This window comes from Poeciliopsis prolifica, unplaced genomic scaffold (genome assembly GCF_027474105.1).
Source record: "Poeciliopsis prolifica strain line A6 unplaced genomic scaffold, Auburn_PproV2 SCAFFOLD006, whole genome shotgun sequence".
Classification (NCBI taxonomy): domain Eukaryota; kingdom Metazoa; phylum Chordata; class Actinopteri; order Cyprinodontiformes; family Poeciliidae; genus Poeciliopsis; species Poeciliopsis prolifica.
The window spans coordinates 14,097,296-14,121,926 of NW_026562381.1; the positions used below are offsets into that span (position 1 = coordinate 14,097,296).

General features: G+C 38.3%; 1 protein-coding gene across 1 annotated transcript in view; it reads right to left on the reverse strand.

The window, feature by feature from the left end:
* Positions 1–20,850, reverse strand: part of LOC129360305 (peroxisome proliferator-activated receptor gamma coactivator 1-beta-like) — an 88,902-nt gene extending 68,052 nt beyond the window's left edge. Inside the window, exon 1 of the mRNA XM_055030437.1 lies at positions 20,741–20,850. Within this exon, the coding sequence (XP_054886412.1) occupies positions 20,741–20,821 (81 nt within the window). The 5' untranslated portion in view covers positions 20,822–20,850. The remainder of the gene's footprint in view (positions 1–20,740) is intronic.
* Between the last annotated feature and the right edge of the window lie 3,781 nt (positions 20,851–24,631).

Here is a 24,631-nt window from a genome sequence, read left to right on the forward strand (position 1 = left end):
TAAAGCCTCTTTTAGAAGTTAGCACGATTGGCATTAAAAAAGGTTCGCTCCAAGTATTTTCCTTAAAGAAAGCAGACCTTAGGTCAAACTGAGATTTTTAAAAGGCTGCCAACATTTCCAAATCTAGAATACGCCATGACAACTTTTCTGTGCTCCACTTAACCTTCCTGTTATCAGCCTGACTCAACCGCAGACATCTTGGTATATTGTAGAGGATGCGCTACTCTTCAAAGTTTAGTTAATCTCTGCACCCAATTTTGAATCTTGTCTATTTACGAAAGTGTTCACCCAGAAGTTCCTTAGCACTGTACGCTAGCAGTATTTAGTGGGGTCACTTATGAGAAAATCAATGGATGTTTAAGTTTCTGACTAACTAGTCAATGTTCAAAGTAGATTAATGTTGCTGCTTCTCTTTTTTTGTTTGTAGAAGATTAAACAAAGCTGCAGAGGTAATTTATCATCAGACGCTCTGAAAATACAGGTAATTAAAAGTAAAAAATGGCATTTTGTTAGCAAATGATTCCTTTTGTTATTTTTCATTAAGGGAGTGCAGAACAAAATTAAAAGAAAGGTTTACTGGCTGTCACATTTTGCAAAGGAATCCTAAAGAAGAGTACTTATTTGCATGTGAAAGATCACTCTACCTAATGTCAAAATAATGACTGCCTAAATCAGTCCTAAAAATTAAGCTACAGAAGATAAGGAATAAAATCTGTAAAAATAAATAAATAAAAATAATAAAAAGATGCATATGACCGGAAAGAAAAAAAGAAATGAGGAAAAAATTAGAGGAGTCAAGGAACGAAGAGACCAGCATTGAACAGGAATTCTTAACACTCATACAGCGACATTAATGTTTCTGAACCCCAGCATGTGAAATGCTTCGTTTTGAACTGTATTTCTGTGTGTCTTTGTGCATGCGTGTATGGTCTCGCAGCTGGATGACACACGTGACTGCAAGGCTCATGTGGCAGTAGATCCATATTAGGCAGGGAAGACGGAGGGAAACAAAGACATGGACTTTGTACTGCAACCTTTGACCTCCTGGTTTATCTCTAAATACAGCTCTGCAGAAAGTGAACCTGCTTCTGAGAGGCTGACGAAACAAGTGTGCGTGTGTGTGTGTGTGTGTGTGTGTGTGTGTGTGTGTGTGTGTGTGTGGGCGGTTGTGTGTTGCTGCAGCTGTGAACTATACACCAGAATATGTATATTTGCGTGTGTTTTTATAGGAGCATGTGTGTTCATCATCAGACGCAAAGCCTTGCGGGCTTTGAACTTCCCAGCTGTTCCATCAAAAGATCTTCCTCTTAACATCTTTCTCACACACTGCACCGCATACAATATCCTTTTTTATTTAGACCATTATGTCCAGCCTGGTCCACAAGATCATAGTGTAACAGGCGCATGCTGCATCTACAAAATCACATGAACACACAAATGTCGGGAGGTGTCCCCTTTCATTTTTCCATTAAGACTCAGTTCGGCTGCACAAACATGTTTTGTTCATGTGGCTTTTTCCATTTCCTCAGAATAATTCCTGAATTTTCTGTCTAAACTGACTACTTGAAACTAAATTTGTATCAATGATTTTGATTTCACTATGTTGCAATAATACGCTCATCAACGTACTGCTGCTCACAAATAATTTATATTGACAAATATTTACATATATACATTTTTGCAACATCATCTGCAACAGTTTAGTTTTTCTATTCTATGCACTAATAATAATATCTCGAAAGGTGATGTGAAAGTATTGCTTTTAACAAGTGATCAATTGTTGTTATTAAAAATTATGCAGCACATTAAAAGTTAAAGTGTATGCTTAGTGATAAGAACTTCAGCTGTGTTTTAACAGGTAACAAAAAAAATATAGCTCTTAACTGTGTCAAAACATTTTACACAGCTTTTTGAAAAGTGAAAATGCAAATGTTTGAGTGGGAAGATGAAAGAAGAACTACTTATTAGTGGCAGGTTGACACTACTCAGTTAAGTGTACAAGAAAAAATATATTTTTCTCCCCAGTTGCTGCTGCTTTGGTCCATCCATAACAACATACCTGCAGCAAATCTTTCACCTTGCAGACTGAAACTGGCCTTCACACAGTCCACCACACACTCGGACCGAGCTCGGTCCGTGGGCTTGTTCTGAAAATGTGGCAGTAAATAACAGGCAGGCAGAGTGGGACAGGCGGCTGATGGGAGGGCGTGTGTTGGCGTGTGCATGTGTGTGTGTATCATATCATGTTTATGGTGGCAGAATGACCTTCACACCACCACCTCATTCTATTACTACACTACCGTCATTCCTTTAATACACACCAATGCACACAGGTGTGTATGCAGTTTTTGCATCTATTGAGCTTCACAAATCAAAAACAATCAAATTATTAATATTTTTTAAATACTCTTTGTGGAATATTTTGGAAATATTCCCAGTAGTGTGGTGTGTTGCCCTTGTCTCAACTGTTCTGAAGGCCAAAACAGAATTTAGTATAAAACAAAAGTTTCATAAATCTCAAACTCTGTTTTAAAAACAATATCTGTTCAGTGTAGAATAATTCAGTTGAGGCTAAATTAGCCCAGTTATTCGAGATTTTGATTATGAGATGATGCCAAACATCCTAGCTAATGGTAAGCCAGAAGAACCACTTCCTAGAACCACATAGAGACAAATTTTAAACACTCACCTTCATACCCAGGGCCAATAATTATAACATTGAAGAATTACTTCATAAAACAAAGTGACACTGGCAGCAATATGATAGTCCAGCAGATTGACTTCCCTTTTTGACAAGAAATGTTGTGTTTATTTTTTGGGAAATCTTAAGATGCACCACAAGCTGTGCATAAAAGTCTTGGTGGTCAATACGGTTGATGTGAAGCACTGCATTTATTGAAACAGATCTAGTCAAATCCAGCTGAAACTGGGCTTTTGTTATTAGAGCATTAGAATTAATAGAGGCTACAAACTAAAATATGAGGTGCAGCAATGCAACTACAAAATAAGATGTTTAACTGAACAGACTTTTGATGCATATACAATAAAATTTGCTAGTCCCAACATGATAAAATAGAACAATTTAAGTTTTAGCAGTAAGAGAATTCCAGAAGGCCATAAAAAGACAGTGACAGCAAAATGTCAGTGGTGTAATATATATTGTCAATTCTGCAAACTGCACTTAAAGCGCACACATTTTGAGAAAAATGGCACACGATGTGAGCATAGATTCTGTCACTCAGCAACTTTGCAAAAATTGTGATTGCTTGATGAATCATAAAGTGTGTAAGTATGTGTTGTGTCAGTGAGATGAAGTGTGTGTAGGAAGTTCTTATGCAAGTCTTAGTCATGAGAGCAATTTTCAGCATTTCTATACATGTAAAAAGAATTATGGCAGGTTTTCTTCCAACTAATCGCAGAGAGCTCGGATCCACAAACTTTCCTGCACTTCACTGGTGTACACTGTTGAACTGTTCCTGGTGTCAATAATGGGATTACTTCAGGGAAAATAAGAACACCTCAGGAGGATGCTCATTTGTTTAAGAGTTGCAAAATTTTGATAAGATGTATTATTTCATTTCTATTATTGTTTTTTCTTGTGACTACAAACCTCTGTTAATTTGTCTTCTAAAAGAGCCACAGAAGTTTGAGTCACTAATCTCTTGACAGTCGTGTCAGACTCCATCATCAGATCCAGATGGAAATGGCTGTTTGGAGATCCAGCCAGACCACTGTCAGAACATATAACATCTCACTCTTTAAAGGGTTTTAACATCTTCACATTAAGCTAGGACTTCTTGAAATCTGGCCTGCAACAGGAAGCATTCATTAAAGAAGACAAAATATCTTGCTTCAATTATGTTATTCATTTCATTTGTCTCCCTTCACTTTTCCCATGCGGTGGTTTTAATAACCTACATCAGGCTGGAGGACATGAATCAATTTAAGACTTCTCAGATGATTAACTAAGCAATGTAATGAATAGGAAACCACACTAACCAACTAAAGTTGATCTCTCTCCTGGAAACCTGTTGTTTTATTCAGGTTCTCTCCTCCGGGGGTTATTTCCCCTCAGTAAATAACACAATTCTTCACTTCGGCAGAACGGCTGAAATTAAGATCCACAATCAGACTCAATCAGCTTTGTTAGGACTTAAAAAACCTCCAACATGGCTGAGAGAACCTTTCCACCACTTAATCACTTCTCTTTGCTTTGCTGCTGAACACCTTTTCAAAGTGGCTTCATCTGGTGACTGCAATGCTCAGCCATCTATTCATGCATATACACATAAATGCAAGCAGCACAAACAATACATAAACAGTGGAGTTTGCCATTTGCTTTAATTGATGGAATTTGTAGAAAAGTCACCAATTACTTTTTTGGGTATTTATCTAAAATATTCAAAAGAATGTTAGTCTTTTACTGTTGCTTTCCAAAGGGTCTTCATTCAGGTCCTGGCAATAATGCTGGTGAACTAAACCAAGATTGTCATTCTGATGGGACAAGAACACAGAAGTGTATAAACTGGATGATCATTCAGTTTTCTTCCTGGGCAGTCTACAACAATATCAAACAATGTGGCAGTACTGCTACCCAAACACATAGCCCCAGGAGGAAGAAAGAAGACCTGAATATTAAACAGCGCTGTTCAGTACTCTGAAATACAACCAGACCGGGAGAAACATGGCTGTCTAACTTCTGATGAGGAAGCCAAAAGGAGCTCGTTCATAAATAGCACAAATCTAGAGCAAACATACAAGCTACGATGTACAATGTTTTCTGGCTTATGTGTTCACGAGCCCTTCAAAAAGGGATTACGTAATTTTTTCCGGAATAAATAAAGCACACCTACTTTCAACAGAAGAGGTACTGCCAAACATTCACACCCCATCCATGGCACAACCAGGCTTTGGGGAGCTCCTCATCAGCCTGCTTCACTCCTAAATAGCTGCAAAGGGCTGTTTGGGGTTTAACTAATTAACCTAGTTAAAAGACATCACAGCCATAAATGGCTACCTCTCAGTCTAAGCATCTGCTACAGAGGCTAAAATGTGACTTTTCTTAGACTGATTACAGATGAGCTTTATTTCCTGTTGAGAAAAAATCAAGTCATGCAAACTATTTCTATTTATACTTCAGAATATTGATTGCAGCTACATTTTATTTAAAATCCCAAAAGACCTAGACTGTGACCTTTCTCCTCAATACATGTTTTTTAAGAGTTCAGAGTTGAATATGTGAGTGAGTTCTCAGAAGGATTGTTTCCCTTGGCTAAAATAATATGAGTCTATCTCTGCTTCACGATCTGCCTCACCTGCTCTGACTCTTTTGTCTACTTCCTCCTTTCCCCGCATTCACCGGTCGTCTTCTTCCTAAAATCACCTGCAGAGGAATCGATAAGCTATCAGACCACGACAACTCGCAGACTCGCTGTCGTCTCTTCGACCTGTATTTCACGCTGTGTAAATTGGCTATCAGCCTGCCTGAGCCGGTATTTGTGCTCTTCTCTGACCAAGTGTGTGTGTGTGTTCACACGAAAGTGTGTGCTGTCAATTCAAATCCAACATTTGATTGACAAAATCTTCATCACTCTCTCATGACTGCTTACCGATCACAGTGAGTGTGTCGGTGTGTGTGTGTGTGTCTTGCCACAGTATCTGAAATATCACTAACTGTTAATAGAGCAATATTCAAGCTGAGTGATAAAAAATAGAGAGCAGACTGCAGTGACATCAAAGCCAACAGGAATAAAAAAAACGTATCGAAAAGAGTAAAATGGGAAGGAAATAAAAGGAGGAAGGCAGCTGAAAAAAGGTCACAGACTCCAGCAAGGAGCTCAGAACAGAGGGACAATGATGGAGAGCCAAGAAGTACACACAAAGAACACAAGTGAGGTGAACAAAAAATGGTGTGAAAAGTCTGTGGTGACCGGAAATGCAGCTGTATTTTTTTCATAGTCCCACTTTACATGAGGTGTAAGGAAATTTGCATAACCCTGCCAACTACCAAACAAGCAAATCACATGGATCTCTTCTACCGTGTGCTTGGGAAACCAAAATGGAGCACTGGATGCATCACATCTGCATCACTGTCATCAGATGCATCACTGTAGAAATCAGATGCATCACTGTAGAAATCAGATGCATCACTGTAGAAATCATATTTTGGGTATCTGGTTAGTCCACCAACCTGAATTAATAACATGGGTTCATGGCACATTTTCAGCCCCAATTCTACCATTTTCCAGATCCTCATTTTGTAAAATAATCATTGGCTAATTTTTGAAGGTCAAATACAAAATGGTTGCAATGGGATAACGATAGCCATTTCGACCTTTGCTAGGCTTGAAATATGGGACCTACAAAAAATATGGACTGGATGGACCAACGGGAATTCAGTGGTGTATGTTTTTAAAATATGTCTTGTTTTGGAAAGTCAGAGCATCACTGAGACCTACAAAGTATAGAACAGTGGCAGCACATCAAAAAGTCACAGAGTGTAGATAAAAGTTCACAACACCTGAAGGAGACAGTTAGTCTACTAATGTGTGTTCATGCAGCCATCCATCACCTCCACACAATTACCTGGAGCTAAAAGGTCCAAAGTTTGGATGGATCAGGGTTGGTTTCACTCTTTCCAGGCTGCTAGTTTATCCATATAAGCCTCCAATTTAGCTAACCTTTACTTCTTTGTACTGTGATGGTAACAACCCTTAAAAGAGCAGGGCATTTTTCTCCCAGGAAAAAAAACAACACACAGTTGTGGATGTGAACAGCATGAAGCTAAATCATTAAATAAACATACATAAACAGTTTACTTTAAGATGAATAAAACCTCAGTCAGACAAATAGGCGAATACCATGAACAAAAACAAATCAAAAGCTGGAAAACTTTGGGATTATGTCAGTTTGTGAGGTAAAGTTTGTTGGTTTCAAAATGCTGAATGTAAACAAGTATGATGAATTTGTAGATGTAACTATTTATATATACAATAGTAGTTAAATGTTTATACTTAACTGTGAAGAGCCACCAACCAAATTTGAAAGAGGAACAATTTCAGTTAATGTGACAATAAAATCAGCACAAACTGTGCAGCTTTTCCCTAAATTATTAAACTTTAAGATTAATTTGCAACTAACTAGCACAAAGACTAAAGTCACCAAAACAACTCCATCCAGATACAAAGAAGCACTCACCAATAAAGTATGTGATTTATTACTCAACTGCCATTATAATAGCAATGTTCCTTATGTCAACATCACCCCCGCATTGCAGCAAAACCAGGAAACACTGACGGAGAGCAAAAATGGAAACAAAGGTGCTGCACTCCACAGCTGGATGTGCCCATATTTTCAGAGCGCAATCAACAAGATGCTTCTCGTTTTTCTAATCTGTTGATGGAGATCAGATACTCTCCCCACTACTGACAGACTGAAGAGGTGAGAGAGGAGGTCTGGGCACATTAATATGTCAGAGTTGATTAGAAATCATTTCCTCATTAACTCAAACCTGATGCTCCCCAGAGGCTCGTCTCAATTTTCTGATAAATGTGATTAATACAAAAGTTAGAAGAAAGTTGCTTAATCTATCTGCACTGCATTAAGAGAGCAACAACAGATGTTCAAATTTTAACTTTGATTCATTTCACTTTCTTGTGTTGGCATTGTAAGTATCAAAACAGATGACAGATTAGGCTGCTATCGAAAGCACTGTACCTCAAAGCATTGAAAGAATAGCCGGGTGAGATGCAGAAGGTTGAATATCTACCACTTGTTTTTATTTAGCAGTGCTCAAGATGTGACACACCATGTGTCATGTAAGCAGTGATGTATTGTAAAGCCTTAAAATTTAAATCTAATCTAAATTATTTACATCGGGCATTAATCCACCAAACTGCAGTAAAGTTTAACAAAGACAAAAAACACCAGAAAGGAATCACTGTTCCTGATACACATTATCTGGTATTCAAGCAATGTCCAACCAGTTGTGAATGTGCTTTACAATTTATTGCCTGTTGTAACAGATAAAGGCAATAAAATGCAATAACACAGATAATGGCTTTTAGTAGTTTACTACTTTGTTTATTGACTTTGAATAAAAGTAATATGCAACTTTCTGATTTCTGAACAATTTCACACTGGTATCACTTGAGTACATTTAAGAATTATATTTTATTATTAAGTATAACAACAATCAATTTATTAATTTTAGTTACAATGTTTTGAACTGTGACTGAATGTTTCTGGATTGGACTGATAATTCAGCATCCAGAAGCAGATCTGTACTTCCCTTCAGCAAATTTGGTTGTACACATAATACTGCTTACTGTATGTATGTGTGTAATGCCTCATCACCACGGTACTGAACTGTGGTCACGCAAACCTAAGCAGCCTTTGGGATGTAGGTCAATGAGCAGCAAGCTGATGAATTGCAGGAGGTGAACATAAGTTATGCTCAAGACAGATATAAAATCATAATAAAGGAGTACGATTGCACAAAAAGGCGGGAAAAGGATGGAAATTTCCAGAAGGTTGATTTCTGTTTAGCGGCAAACATGTGATCACATGTTAGACTTGGTATGAATGCTGACATGCGTGTGCCAGTGCAGAAGTAAGCACAGTTATTAGCAACCTCACCCACCTCTGTCAGTGTCTCCGTTTAGTGCAGGTAGACGCCTGTTTGCTTACAGCACACTCACCTCTAAACTTTCCATCATGAAGCCCCACAGAGCCTCCTGAGCCTATTACTGAAACTCCACTCTAATGTATTCATTAGGAATTATCAGAAATATTACATTAGATTATCATCAGAATACATCACAGAATCAATGTGATTCAATTTTGGATTTCTGCTGTGGTAATTTAATACATTCTGATGAGTTACAGCATTAGTCTGCAATTTTTCTGTTATTCTTTTAACAAGCCCACATGGAGCTCTTTTGGTCATTACGTCTGAACTTGTGATCGTCCACAAGTCTAAGTGTGTATGATGTGACAGAAAGATGTGCACTTTGAAGCCAACAGATCTATTTATAACACTCACTCTCTGCTGGATCACATTGAGGTAAAGAGAGACAATAATGTGCCTTTTATTTGAGGGAGCAACAAAGTTAAATCTAAAAATAAAACATCTTTTATAGTGGAGTAAAGCACAGGGAGAAACACTAAGCTATAAGTGCAGGAGTGTGTGTGCAATACTGCACTGAACCATATCCAATAATGTGCTGCTTGCAATAGGCTGTGTTTAAAGCAAACCATGGATACCTGTGTTTGCAGAGGTGCATGATCACACCAGTCTGTGCCTGCCTTCCTCTGGCTCACTGTTTCCACAGATATATGCCATGCTGGCATTCATGCATGTGACTGTGTGTCCTTTTGTCCCCGAGGTCGGTTTCGCCATTCCATGGAAATTTCCTTTAACCTTTTCCCTCATTTACACCATTGCCCTTGAGAGATCGCTCGGTGCAACAAAAACTTTTTCTATCTCCTCTGTCTCTTTGTTGGGGGCAGTAAACGATTCAGTAGCGATAAAACCAACCGCCGTAGAGACTGTTCAGGTGTCCGAACTCCTAAAACATTTGAGTAACACGATGAGTAATATTGCTGCTTCAACTACTCTATTAGCCTAGGCAAGACTATTTCTAAAAGTCTGTTATAATCTGTGAAATCATTGCTGCTTTCACAACATAAATAGTGTAAAATTCCAAATCCGGTTTTCAGTCATGTTGTAGCTTGCACAAAATGGTCTTTACAGTCATTAGACACAGTGGGTAATGTGTTCTTTGACAATAGAGGGCGCTGATAAAGCTGTCAAGCTGGTTTCAATGTTTGAACTGGGACCAGCAACATTTTAACTTCTGTTTTTACTGTTTCCCATGACAAAGGTACGTACCTCAGCAAAGCTGCAGGAAAGGCGCACTTTCAGCAGGAGCAGAATGCATTAAAAAAAACTTGTGGTTTGGTTATTAGTGTCAGACATACTGGTCTGAGTACTTGAAAAAACTGTGATGTACAGAAAAACACATGCAAACATTTCTAAGGTTTATAGAGAATGGTACAAAAAGGAGAAAATGATCAGTAAGCATCAAATATGTTGACCAAAACCCCTTGTTGATGTCAGAGTAAAAGCAATTGAGCAAGCCATTTTCAAAAGTTGAAGAATGACAGCATTAACTTAAATAGTTACTCTTTACAACCAAAGTATAAGGAATCCTATCTCTGACCACAACACTCAGCAAGCTTGTTGGAGCACCTGAGCAGGTGCCATTTGTTGATTTAAGCAACAAATCACAGTCAAAACTGGAGCACTGAAAATGTTGTCTGGCCGATAAGTCTAAATTTCAGGACAGACAGTACAGTCACAATTTTGCATAAGCTAGAAAAAGAAATTCATCAGGGTTCAGTTTAAAAGTGGTTGTGTTGTGGTGTGTTTTAATTTAAGGAATCTCTTAATCTCTGATTTTAGTCAGCGATTACATAAGTCTTTCTGTGCAAGAAAGTCTTATGTCCCCTGCAAATAATCTTCTAATCACAGTTAATATTACAATGCATTTTAAACACACAACATCTCTGCATTTTTGAGCAATGCTATTTCCAGCATTGTGTGAATCTACAGGTCAGTCCACCCACAAGCAGAGTAAAGGAAATACTACAGGGAGTGCAACATATGCATTGATGTTGCATCACTGCCTCCTCAGCTCTGGGTGGCATTACCCCAGGAAGCACCATGTAATCCCTGAAGTTGTGGAGCATGGGTCATAATCTTACACATTAATCCAGGAGGACGAGTGGATTATTTGGAGGGAAGAGACGCAGTGGTTTATCAGTGCAAGTATGTTCCGTTATTTGCTTGTCACGTTTCCTACCCAGCAAGATTAGACTTTTTCTTTTATCTTCCACTCATCTCAGGTTTTGAAAAGAGACATAACACTGGGTATGGGTCTTTCTGCCTTAAAATCAGGCATTTCCTACATGGCTGCCCCATGATAAATCAGACAGCGGTGGGAGAGAGCTTTAAAGAATTAGGGCATCCAGCGAGCACTTGCCTCATTACAAAGCCCTGAGCAGAAGGGTGAGATTGAATTCCCCCTCCACCAACCCCTCCTCAGCTCCATCAGGTGATGTGGACATCTCGTGAGTGTACAAGGGATGACAGCTGCACTTCTTGTGTTGACACTATCAATATAGCCACCATGGCAGTTGTGATGAAAACAAATTACAAACAAAGGTTAGGAAAAGACACACAAATCACAAGTGAATTTCATTGAAAAGTTTGTTTTATTCATTGCAAACAGAATAATCCATTTGAAATGTTTATTCTGGGGTGATTTTGATTGTTATGGCACAGAGCTACTGAAAGCCAAAAGCCAGCTTCTCATAACTTCAAATATTTCACCAGTCCAATAATTTTTTAAGTTAATTTTTGTTCATTGGGCCCCTTATGACCTTCTCTGGACACCTTAAAAGTTGGGACAGCTGACTTACAGAATTCAGTCAGCTTAACAATATGTTTACTGGCCAATTAAGTACAGTGGCCATGGCCATATAGCAGGAATTGGTCCATTTGTGTGGTTCTAAAAATTTATAAAACCCATTTTATTTGGTGATCTAATGTTAAAAATTTCAGGGAAACTACATTTTCAGGAGCAATTATCAAATTACCATTGATTTCCACTTAAATTAACCAATTTGCAGGCCTAAGTATGAGTATGAATATAAATTCAAACAAAAACATCAGAAAGAAATTGGTTGAAGGAAAAGCAGAGACTGGGGTTGTGGCAAAGTTTGCAGGAAGTGGTCATGTTGATATGCCAGAGAGTGTCTATCTTCCTCCTAAGCCTTCAAACCGTACGTAAGCTGAATAATTATTTAGTTAACATATTGAAAGCAATTAATGCATCTAAACATATATTTTTAGTAAATGTTTAGCTTTGCAAGATAGCAAAGCAATGTAAGCTTTTGAGTGACTAAAAAAGTGAGGTTTTATAGTCAGGGTTTTGTCTAATAAATGTCTAATTAGCCATTTATGAGGCTATTCTGCATCAAATACTAGTACAAAATACCTAATGACTGCCTGGGGCCTACAGTCACAGGAAAAAGCAGCAAAAAGATGCATTCAAAGAAGTTTCTCAATGACTTTAGCGACTGATAAATTACTCAAATTGTTGTAATTTGACTCACTGATGAATCAGGGTCTTTGCAGGGTAGGAGCTCTATCAGATCCAACCGAGAGGCTTAACCAGCTCACCAGTGTTAAGCGGTGTATAAAAGATGATTTAACAATAAAAGACTGAATATGTTTAAACCCTGTGAGGTGGATTTCAATGTGCCATAAAGATAAAAAGCATAAATGTGAAGAATAACCAGCAGCTTGAGGAAGAGGTGATACCAGTGAATCACAACACTAACTGAAAAGCTTGGACTGAGTGCAAAAGATGAGATGGAGGAGAAATTTACATCTTCACATCCCACTCCGGTTTGAGTCACAGCAGCAACAACCTGCAACAGGGCGACAGTCTGAATAGATTTTCATATAAATTAAGGTGGAAAAATGCAATAAGGAATTCCTAATAGGATCTGAATTCCCCTTGAGTCTCAGTCATGTTAGATTTTTTTTTTCTGCTTACCTGATTTCTCCAGCATCTTTCCTGCCGCTTACTGCAATACCTAACAGAAAGTCACTGTGTGAAATTCTGCTGCATGGAAATTGAATTTCAGAGATTCATCCATAGATCCAAGTTCCTTACAGGTTCCAAAATAAGAAATGCAACCTGTTATACTCCACTTTCCTTCTACAACAGCATTTATTTGATCATGAGAAAGCTCAAACTATCAATTGAAATAGGCACTTCCACTAACACAAGGTCCTTCAAATGAAACTGAACGTTGTGGTGATGGGGATGGGGGGCAGTTTGACATGCATTCAAGGGAAGCAGGAACAAAACTCTTGTTGATTTGACTAAAACTAAGGCAATAATGTACAGCTCCACTTTGCCCTGAACCATGCAGGTCTGTAAGCCTTTGCTAGCACCGTTTATCCCTGTTTGGAAACTGGGCTAAAGGTTAACACTGCCCAAGAGCCTTACTGTGCTCTGTTATGGGATACCAAAGACAAAGCCACATGATTAGAAGAAGAAACTGCATCTGATCTTGACAGATGGATAGACCGTATCAGTCTTCCAGGACTGCCAGCAAAGACTTAATGAGTCTGGCTCTTTAGCAAAAATCATACTACTTCTGCACATTAAAACTGTATCCATCAAGGCTTAATGAAATCAACCGTGCCGTTTTAATTAGCATGGGTGATTTGTTGCGTCTAACCAACACCTTCTGATTACTCCCCCGCAAAATTAAGATCACATGAGATTATGTTATAGGTAAAACACAGTTATGGAAACAGAAAGAACAAGATCTAGTGATTCTATAGCTATCTTTTGTAGCTTTCACTTGAAGTAGGTCGTAGTAAATCGTTTTCATAATATGGCTCAATATGACAAAGTCTAGAGTCTGGACTTTGAGCCATTGCAACACCTAGACTCACGTCATTTGGGCTATGCTGATGCAATGCTAATCATGCCTCTTGATGTCCAATTTGGAGTGCAGTTATTAGAAAATAATATGCAGTTTTTGTCACATATTTACACATATTTCAATGGCATAAAACAGTCTACACAATGGTCCAAAGTTGAGACATGCCAAGACATGTCATGTTACAAAATATCCTGGCTAATGCATTGCTGAAAAGTTAACAGTTAACCATATGCTTTCCCTAATAAGGTAAAATCAATTATTAAAACTCTAAGTTAAGTAATTTTGAGTTGGATCAATTTACTGCAGCAATACATTTTCAGTGATGCTCAAATATGAGCAGTGACCTACGTTACCAAAAAGACTGAATGCAAATCATGACAGAAAAGTATCTTAGATGAATGAGAAATAGAACAAAGAGCAACTGAGATTATAAAGACGACACAATTATCTAAATTCAGAGACAGAAATCTAGATTTAATCAGAGATTGCATGATCTGAGAGTATGCCTGCATGAAATTTTGCTGTGGTGCCAAGAAAGTCTGAGTGAGCAGCTGATGAATCCCCAGCTAATTAATTATTGAACACCCCCTCCACAAACCTGCCTCTGCTAGCATGGTAGCTAGCAACAGTCAAACACATGATGGGCTGAGAAATCCATTCAACACACACAGGAGTGTGGTTAACAGGAGGATGGGCCCCTTGTGTCTCAGCAGGATGCCTGATGAACCTCAGAGGGATTTCAGAGGAAACAAACATATTCCCAACACCATCACAGACTAACACAAGCCCAAAGGGAATTAGCCAAACATCAACATCCTTATATCCCAGACAAAAACGAGGTGATTCTTAACAGGGGCAAAGCACTATACTTTAAAAAGACCAGTGACTATTTTAATACTATTAAGCTGTGAATCTGACACTTGGGCAACAATTCACCTAAACTTTCTCACTTTACTTTCGTACTTTATGTCAGGCGGTCATGTTGTTCTGTCTCCAACAAGGTGGATATTCCACCAGCTTCAGCCTTAATTGTATCATCCAAAGCTATATTAAAATATTTAAAAGACAAAACAAGTCAGCTTATGTCATTTTGGACACTGTTTCCACACAATTGTGTGATTATATCCAAGTGCTGCTCGTGATGTGAGCAGCGCATAGTGACAGAAGGGACAGGTGAGTCACCGTAGGGCTGCAGGCTGAACACATTGCACTGCAGCACTGCACATCACGACTCGCACAGACAAGACAGGAACAGCAAGAGAGCTAATGGCATGGAAGTGGGAATAAAACACAGGATGGTGGACACAAACACACTGAAGGAAAATGCAGCGGAGACATAGCAAAACGCCTTAATCATCGAAAAGCAAAGAAACACCTCAGGAGAGAATATATATTGGACACTGTCAGGAACGTCTGTATCGAAGACATCCATCACACCTGGGAAGATCCTTAAAGCCTTGACATCTAGACTCATCTGTCTGCTGTCTGCCTTCACTCCTCAGTCACCAACTACTTTAAGGCATATTTATCAGTCTACGCAAAGAAGGTGATGTGCCAACTGGCTTTCAGCTCCCATTTGGCTGAAAGTAACAAACAAATAGAATTTTATATCCAAATTAAATCACAGAAATGTTATATAAATCTTACACCAGATTGCTTTATGCATTAGCATCATCTTGTTCCTATAATCATACAGAAGCATAGAAAAACAATGCATGAACACATTAGAAGCTCGTTTTTAATTGACGAGAATTATAAATAAAGTCCACATGAGCTCAAGACATTTACATCTACAGATGCTTCATGGTTGCTGAATGAGGTTGGTGATTGATTTCAAGATTAATACAATTTTTTATATTGGTAGCCTTAAAAAAATACATCCAATAATATTTTCTCACATTTCAAAAGAAATCATTTGCCTGTCTAGATCTTCCGTAAATCATAAAAAAAACAGAATGTTGAATTTCCAATTGGGCAATTTGGTAAAGGACTATTATGGTTTTGAGGGGGATCTAACCAAACCTGGATTTGCTCCAATTTAAAATCCAATTTGACACAATTTTAGGCCTCAGTAATCCAACTTTATCTGATTTTTTTCAATTCATAATAGGTGAATTTGTTTTGTTTGTTAAACATTCTCAATGGAACAACAAGTCAGATTGCTTCGCTGGGCATCTACAAAGCACTCCTACTTTGGTTAAGATCCACATGAATAAGACTGGTTTAACTGGTTTCAGAACATATTTTAGTGGAACCCATAGGGCATAACCACTGAAACAGTGGTTTAAGTATCTTAAATTAGTGTGGATTTACCAAAAATAATAAACATATTCAATTAAAACTCAAGTTTTGCTGTGGAAAATCATAAATAAAGGGCATATTATAAATGTAAGTTACTATTAAAGAAACTGCATTTTTAGATGTTTACTGCAGCATCATTAAAATTAAATTTTGTAAGTGTGCAGGAAAGTATTTTAAAAATCTGCAATGTCTATGGATATAAATGTGACTATTGTTTTCAAATATCCAAAGAACATCAAAATACTTTGACACAAAATGCTTCTGACAACTTTATGGTGCTGTTTAATGAATGATTGTTGACCTGCTGTATGGTGATCAAAGAGGCAGCAAGTGCTTATGGGTTCACCTTCTTTTTACTGGAAAATGACACGTGTGTGCTGCATACTCGTGATTTTCTCAGTAGTGTAACGAGTTTGCCCAACCGGCAGTTTGAACAACAGAGTGAACTGGACGAGACAAGGCTAATATTTTACCAGCATGTGTCCCTTATCCGGTTGTGTCCTGTTAAAGCAGGATGCGTTGCTGATGTGAAGTTGAACTATCTCTCCCAAAATCCCTCCCTACTCCCATTGAGAGGGCTGAGAGCAAACCTCGACACCCGGTCAGTAATAAGCCCTGAGAGAGGTCTGAGAAGCTTTCTGTGATCTAAAGCGACTTCTCTGTGGGTCCGGTCAGGTCAACGGAAACAGAAAAGTTTTAAATATATCATGTTGTCTTTGCACTAAACCTCTAGAGAAGCAGCAGGTTTACAAGTCCAAAAACATACTATCGTTATCCTGTAAAACCATAACACACTTAAAACTTAGTAGTTCTTCCAATAACTTGTCATAGGATATTAATGTTTTGATATTAAGTTTGCATGAGCATTGGTAATTTTCCTGTAGTATGCTAGCACTATGAACTACGGTTGTTAAGCTATGAATGTGTCGTTACGCAGTTGAGTGCAGGTTTGCTTATCAAACAGACAAACACTGACATTAAACACTAAAATACAATAAAATATAGTGGGGGATTGTTTATACTGTTTCTATATAAATGAAATGAATTCAATGATGTTGCGAATGTCTCTAGAATTTTGCCAAATTGTTGCACAAATACAGAAATACTTTAATAAAGATTTGTATGAAGTGATAATTTAACACTGTCTGATGCTTGTAGGTAACTCTGTTTATATGTAATAACAAATGGGGATGATCTGGTAATCTGAAAGTAGCTTGGGACGAAAATAGATTAGAAATATACTTTCTTGTCCCACAGTGAGAAAATTCAGCAAAACACAAAGGAAAAATTATAACCTTTAGTTTCCTGTAGTTGAGTCAATCTTTTTACGTTGACCTACATTTGTCATGGACTTACTCATCAATAAAACAAGAGGAAGAGTTTTTGCAAAAAAGGTTTCAAACCGACACTTCCAGAATCATCTTGGGAATGTAGTAATCTTCATAGGCTGCAAGGTACAGCTGTGAACTTGGGCCTGTTGTTGCCTTTACTTTAAAATATGTAGCGTTACTAAGAATCTACTTGTTTTTTCTGCGATAAAACCTAAACACACTGACGTGAGCAGCGGCATCTGCAGGAACATGTCATCAAAGGCATTGTGATTTTGCAAGGCAAATGTCTGAGATGCCAAAGTTGTAGCAACTTTAAGAAACCATCACTTCACTTCATCAACCAGAGGCAACAGCATTTTTTGCGTAAGACTAATCTGCAATTGTCATGTTATGATGAAGAAATGAGCAAATACTCCAAATTTGACTACATGGTGACATAATTCAACAGATAGGCAGTACTTTGTGCCATTTAGGAGACAATTAAAAAAAATAACTGGAGAGTTTAAATTCTGCAAATATTGCTGGAGAAAATCCTAAAATAAAAAGCAAAACCCTAAGTTTGTTGGAAAGCCAATTCCTGTCTCAGTTTGTAGAAATGGAATCTAAGCCCAAACAGCAATTTATTTTGATATATGTGGAGGTGCATGTGCGAAGCAGACAGGAAGAGAAAAAATGAGACAAACTGCGCCATGCTTGTTTATGTGTGCATGCGTGAGAGAAAACTAAAGAGACAGCGAGAAGAGGAAGCAGTCACGTTAGGAGGAAGAAGAGAAGAGGAGGGAGGCGATACAGCCCATCCCTCCTCTACGTCACGGTGACGCCTCCGTCCGCCCCTCCCTCCACTACAACTCACATGACTGCAGCAGGGCAGTTCTGTAACACCAGTCACGAGGATAGAGTACTACAATAACCAGCCGGCAGGGGCGAGTGTGTCTTTTACAAGCACAACCCAAATACACACACACACACACACCGCAACGGGGAGTAAAAGAAAGCCGCAAGTCCACCTTAATAACCAGTAGTAAATATTAACATATTAGTGTGCTGTTTGCACTATAAATAACCTTATCAGACTGCACATAAAGAAAGGACTGCGATACAGTGCAGAGTTTAATTCCGTTTCTGACTCAAGTTCATCTTCCCTCTTCCGTGCCAGTCAAGGACTTAGCAGCAATCCAGCATTAAAAGCCTCAGAGCAAAGCGCTGTGTCGACGTAACAGCATGCCTATTTCCATCTGAGCATTTTTCTCCCTCACAGTTGTCCCATTTACATTCCACATCCACATCATTATTGGATCTGCACAGCATGGATATACTTTTGTTTTATAGTCACATTTTCCAAATCGAAATGTGTATTAGGTGTCTTGTGCATTATTTTTCCCCCTTGTGCTCAGCATGATATGCATTTCCAAACACCCTTCTGCTGGTTGACTGATGTTTGGTTGTGTGGGTTTGTAAGGCAGATGTGATTTTTTTATAGAAATGATTTGGTATACCACTTTTTTACTCTTTCAGAAAATTTTATAACCTGTGTCTCAGGTTACACCAACGGTAACCTGAGACACAATGGTGTTTTGTAATTTGGCCATTAAGGCTCATTGCCTGGGGAGTCACTTCAATTTGGGGATGAACAAGGACAAAGACAACAAAACTTGCATTATATACACCTTGAATATGTCTTCTCTTCCAATTTTACATAAACAGTCAGTGGGCAAATAATTATATTCACAATATTGTTTATTAATTTACAATGCTAATTGGTGTTTGTACCTGTTATAAGGATTATTGGAAACCAGTTTGAATGCATAAAACATGAAATATGATAGGCTACGAAATATTGCAATGCTTTGGAATAGAGATATTGCATATGCTGATAATGCATGATGACTGTGATTCAATTTATTGTTGCAAAACCAATTTAAAGAGCTAAAGAAGTGATAAATTCCAGTGAGAATCCAGTGAGAGTTATAGTATAGCTATATACTATATTAAAGCTATACTATAATATAGTATAGATGAGTTATGTGTAACATAATGTTCTGCAAATATAACAGACATTGTATTTCCCTTTAATATGCATAACATTGAGATGGCTCACATCCACAGTATGTGTTATGTGTGGGCACATGTCACTGCTGCCGCTTATAAATAGCCCACAGTCTCCCTACATCCCTCCACGCACTGATTTCAACATGCTAGGGCTGCCAATCAGCTGTGACAGACCTCCCTTCTTCCCCCACTTCACCAAAGCATCACCGATACCTCCAACCCCCGCACACAGCGCATCAGATGCCGCGATGACCCTGCACCATCCAGCGCAAAAACAATCACCGCAATGCAATTATGTCACGCTGTGCTGCGGATCCTGGATTGACACTGACAGACCCCTGACGGGGTCTTTTCCTGCACACTTCCTGCGAGGAGATTAATCTGCGTGTGTTTAAATTAAGAATCAGCAAATCTTCGCTGATTTCCTGACATAATTGGTCCCTTTAAAGCAAAGCCTCCCGCGACCCTCCTCATCCATACACACAATCGGTTATCAGACTGTCACGATATCCACACTTTCAGGTAAACAGTCCAAGAATCGAGCAGATTTCAGTCAGTTTCTCACCAAGACGCGTTTTGTAACCGTTTCGATTACGCAAACCATTACGAAAACGTAAAACCGCATCAACTTTCCCAGCTGACTTAGAGCTCGGCTCTTCTCCGTCCATGCTTTGGAGATATAAACTAATAATACGAACAATAAAAATGAGATCTCCATGAACGCATCGTGGGAAAAGTGTTGCTCAACTTTGGAGCGCTTCGGCCAGTGGATCTCCAGCATTGATCCGCTAGAGATCCAAAGATCCTCCAGCGCTCTAAACCCCCTGTGTCGAGGCAATCAGCTTAATAATGAAGTGTATAAATAACATTACACAGCATTAATGTGTTGCAATGCCACAACAAGGGACCTCTTCAAAACATTTAATGAGTGTTTAAAAGAAAACAAGGAACGCAAACACGTGGATTAAGCACACACACGACCACGTTTCTTTACACACATTAAAAAAAAATAAACAGTCTAGAACCCAATTAATATGTCAATATATCACAATAATCCACCGGTCCACGCATGAAGAGGTCCACGCATGAAGAGGACCGCCACTGAAATTAAAACTTCCCTCAAGAACGCGTCTAAAGTTTCCAAAGCGCCCCTCTGCATACCAAATAATCCCGGCCGAGCAGCAGCACGCCGGCTGCTTTCCGCCTCCAAGTCTAACACCAAAACATTTATCCGTTTTAATCCATTAAATTCCTCTATTGCCGATAGCTGATAGCATTTTCTCCAAGACACGTGGAAATCAGTCATTGTAGTCCACACACACACACACACACACGCACACTCACGCTCACACATGCACATGCAGACAGAGAAAGCCGGCTTGCTCTGTGCCGGGGAGATGCAGCTGAGCAGCCCAGAGAGAGGCTCCCATCAGCCGGGCACAGCATGTGCCAGAGCTGGTGACGTGCAGAGACGCGCCCCGCTCTGCAAAGCCTGGCGTCCCGTGTATCCTCCAAGGCTGGGATCTTACCTGGCTGCCGGAGTTTTCTGTCAGGTAACTGAAGACAAAGGACGAGAGTTCCTCATCTAATAGTGGAGCGCAGTCCGCCATCTTCTAGTGAATGAGGAGTTGCGGAGTCAGAGTGGAGTATAGGAGGAGGAAGAGAGAGCCACCTGTAGGGGGCGCATCTATTTACTCGTGGAGACAAACACACATTAAAAGACATGCGGCTCTTGAAAAGCGGTCTCCGGGGAGCACCAGGGGGTCGATGCTTGGATTCCCGCGGCTAAATCAGGACTGCTTCACCGGAATGTCACTGCCCTACAAGCTTAATAAAGATCTGTTTATAGAAATAGATAGACATATTCTCAGAAGAAAGCACATTTTCTGCAGCATAATCAACAGTTTGAATCAGTTCTAATATGCTGATATAATTTTGATGTAGCTGAGAAAGACTCAGAGAAATTAAAAATACGCAATGCAATTTTTTCTATTTTTTTTTTTTGAACTAGTCGATGAATTATAGATCAAACATGCAAATACATCTCATCCAGTTTTGGGGCTTTGCTTTTAAAGTTTATTGTTGTTATTGTAGGATGACCTGTTCTGTTTTTTCCTTGTATATTTATAGAGCTTCAGCAATGTCCAGCATCACCACATTATGACCGGCTGCTTAATAGTGGGTTGGTTTCTCTTTTGCTGCTAAAATAGCCCTGATTTGGCAGCTGTGGCTACTATTGAGTAGCCATTAGCATGTGGATATGTTTGTGAATCGGGTCTTCTGGATTGAAAAAAATTAATTTAGCATTAACTTCTTGAGCAATTTCAGTGCTCCCAATGTGCATTATGACCAAGACATCTGTTCTTTATGCTATTTTGACATGTTTTCCATTGCAAGAACGCCCTACAAAAGGCTGCAGTTTTGTAGATGTTCTGACCAAGTCGTTCAGGCCACTTATCAATTTTTAATCCTTATAACAAATTAACATTTAGGACAAAGTATTGCAGTATCATAAAGAAAATAAAATTAGTGTCATTCACTTCAACTCTTAGTGGTTATAATTTTATGCCTGGTTGAATGCATGACAAACACATAGCATTAAAACTAAGAATAAAAATTTACGGCAAACTAATATGCATTTGTTAAGCACATTGTTTTGTAACCACAGAAAAGAAAAACACAAACTGTGGGGCTGATCAGTGGGGACATGCATTGTACAGTTAAAAACTCTTGAAACATTCTGCTTTTGTCTCAGATCTACAGCTATAAGTGACAAAATCCTCTTGCTGTTGCTGGGAAACAGCAACATCGACGCCTGTCAGTTGTCGATTCCAACACAGCTGATGTTCTGCGAAACCATTCTAACCGGGTACTGTTTTCTTTCACACACAGGGTTTTGTATATATTTATATATTTGTGATGATTCATATAGTAACAGCCCCTTTTTCCACATTTTACTGTGTCCCTTCCTGCATGAGTGCATTGACTTATGGTTTCCTGATAACAATAGATTTTTTCTCATCACAAACCTCTGCAATCTTCTCAGATATTAATTCTGACATTAAATTACACTTACATGCAGACTATTTATTAATCAGGTGGCTTCTGAAAGCAGTTGGTAGCACTGGCTTTTATTTCATACTACACTTTTCAGATTTCTGTTTGTGAAAAAAATTGAAAAACAATTGAAGCAATCCTTCTGCTTCACAATTATGTCCTGATTTGTGTTGACCTATCAGATAAAATCCACATGAAAACACTGGATGTACATTGTTGATGGTGGATGTAGCATAACAAAAGGTGAATGAGTTCAAGGGGTATGAATACTTTTGCAAGGAACTATGCTAAAATGTTTGAAATGCAATTTAATACTTTGTTCTGCAATGGCGTTATACTTTTATGAGCCATTTGTTTATAATCTGATAACAACGATGTTATTCAACTTTGTTTTTTGAAAGTCAGCATGACTTTGCTTTATTGGCCTGAATTAACCGGCTTTACCTAGCTTTCAACCTGACACCTAGCCTGAAGCAAAATAGCACGCTCGAGTAAATCTCGTCTTTACAGCACACAGTCAGTGGTAATTGGATGACTTAATTCTTTACAGTTTCCCCTGGCAGTTTGTTGACAAGCTTCTGCACACAGAAACGCTTCTGAACAATTTAGTTTAGACACAATGCTCTCCTTTGCAATTAGAGGCAAACTTACATCTTAATCTTTTATGGTTGCATCATCAGTGGATGAACACAATATTTTTTAAGTTCATTCAAGCACATATCTTAACTTAATCCAAAGCTGTTTCATTTGAACATGGACTGTCAGTTCCAGGTAACGTTGAATCTGCTTTGTCAGTACATTTCCAGAGTTTCTGAACTCATAACAGCCTTTCTATTTTCCATATAAATGCGTCTGACAATGCACATTCATAACCCGAGCGGGTGAAAATATGTTAATTATACCACAAAAACATAGTTTTCTTCATTCAGATGCAGAAACTAGAAACATATCTGTTTCCTTATTAGTACTAGTAAAAGCAATTATCGAAAGTAGGCCAATTGTACATTCCCACTACACACTCGTTACCGTTACATTTTTACAACGCGTTTCTGAAATTGCGTCAGATCCAGGTGGAGAGCAAAACAGAATGGAAAATACGCCTCATAATTTATTTGCTGGCACCAGTAGCTATGCATTATTGCAGTAATTAGCTTTATTTGAAGGCAAGTTTGTGTTTTGTTGTTGGTCAGGGGAAAAAAAAAAGCAGTTTTCCTTAAAATGTTCCAGGAAAAAATTATTGCATTGGACAGATTCACAATTATCCAAACCATCATGAAGCAGATAACTCCCTTTGTAGAAAGGTGTTGCAAAATTTGATTTTAAAAAGAAAATGGTGCAATTGCTTTGGGCCTGAAAAAAAATGAGGATCAGATCAAGTGAAGGTAACAGGCATTGCTTTCTGTAAAATCAAACATATTTTAGATATCAGGTGTCATCTGTAGGACATCATGTCTTGGTTGTATTTTTTATTTTGCTATTTTATTGTCTAATTCCTTTAAAACAACATTTATTAAAATAGACAAAAAAAGATTAAGACAAATGTCTTATTTACAAATGTGGCCTGGCAGAAAAAAAAGTTTTTTCTGACTGGGGATAAGAGGGACTATAAAGCAAGAGAAAATTTAAAATGACACAAATTACACAATAAGAAACGACAAAACAAAATACAATATTCACATAAACATGACATAAAAAAGCGATTAAATAGTGGAGCAGACAAAGAGTCTAAGAATGGATAAAAACAGCTTGGTGAAGAGGACAATGGTTGACGAGAATGGTCAGATTTCATTATTAAAGATCGTCAGTAATTAATCTGAGTCAAATTGTGAGAATAAGTCCATGAAGGGTAATGAGTTTTATCAACATGTATGCTGGATCAACTACTGCTTTAGAAAATGATTACCTGGCAGACAGATTTACTGAGCCCAGTACCACCAGTTTGCACCTCCACACATAGATCTGAGAGAGAAAGAGAAAAGCACAATTTGACAAGTACTCATTTTGCAAGCTGTGAATATATGCTAAAGTACAAGTTGATAGACGGTTTCAAATAGAGTTTATTGTGGGGCAACAGACTGTTACTTGCAAGAGACAGATGGGTTTCATATATACAATATATATTATGGCAACTTGTCAGAACCTATTCCAAACAACATATTAACTATCAGTGTCAGTTTTGAAAACAAAGGAAAAACATTTAAGCATAATATTTGTCAAGTTGCTTCACACAACATTAATCAAATCAGAACCCAATACTTTATAAGTTGAGTCAAGTGGCAGATTAAAAATACTTATCAAATTTAATTTAGCTGCAACACAGTAGTAAAAATGACTCTTTATGTCTTTGATTTTGAGGTTTTCTC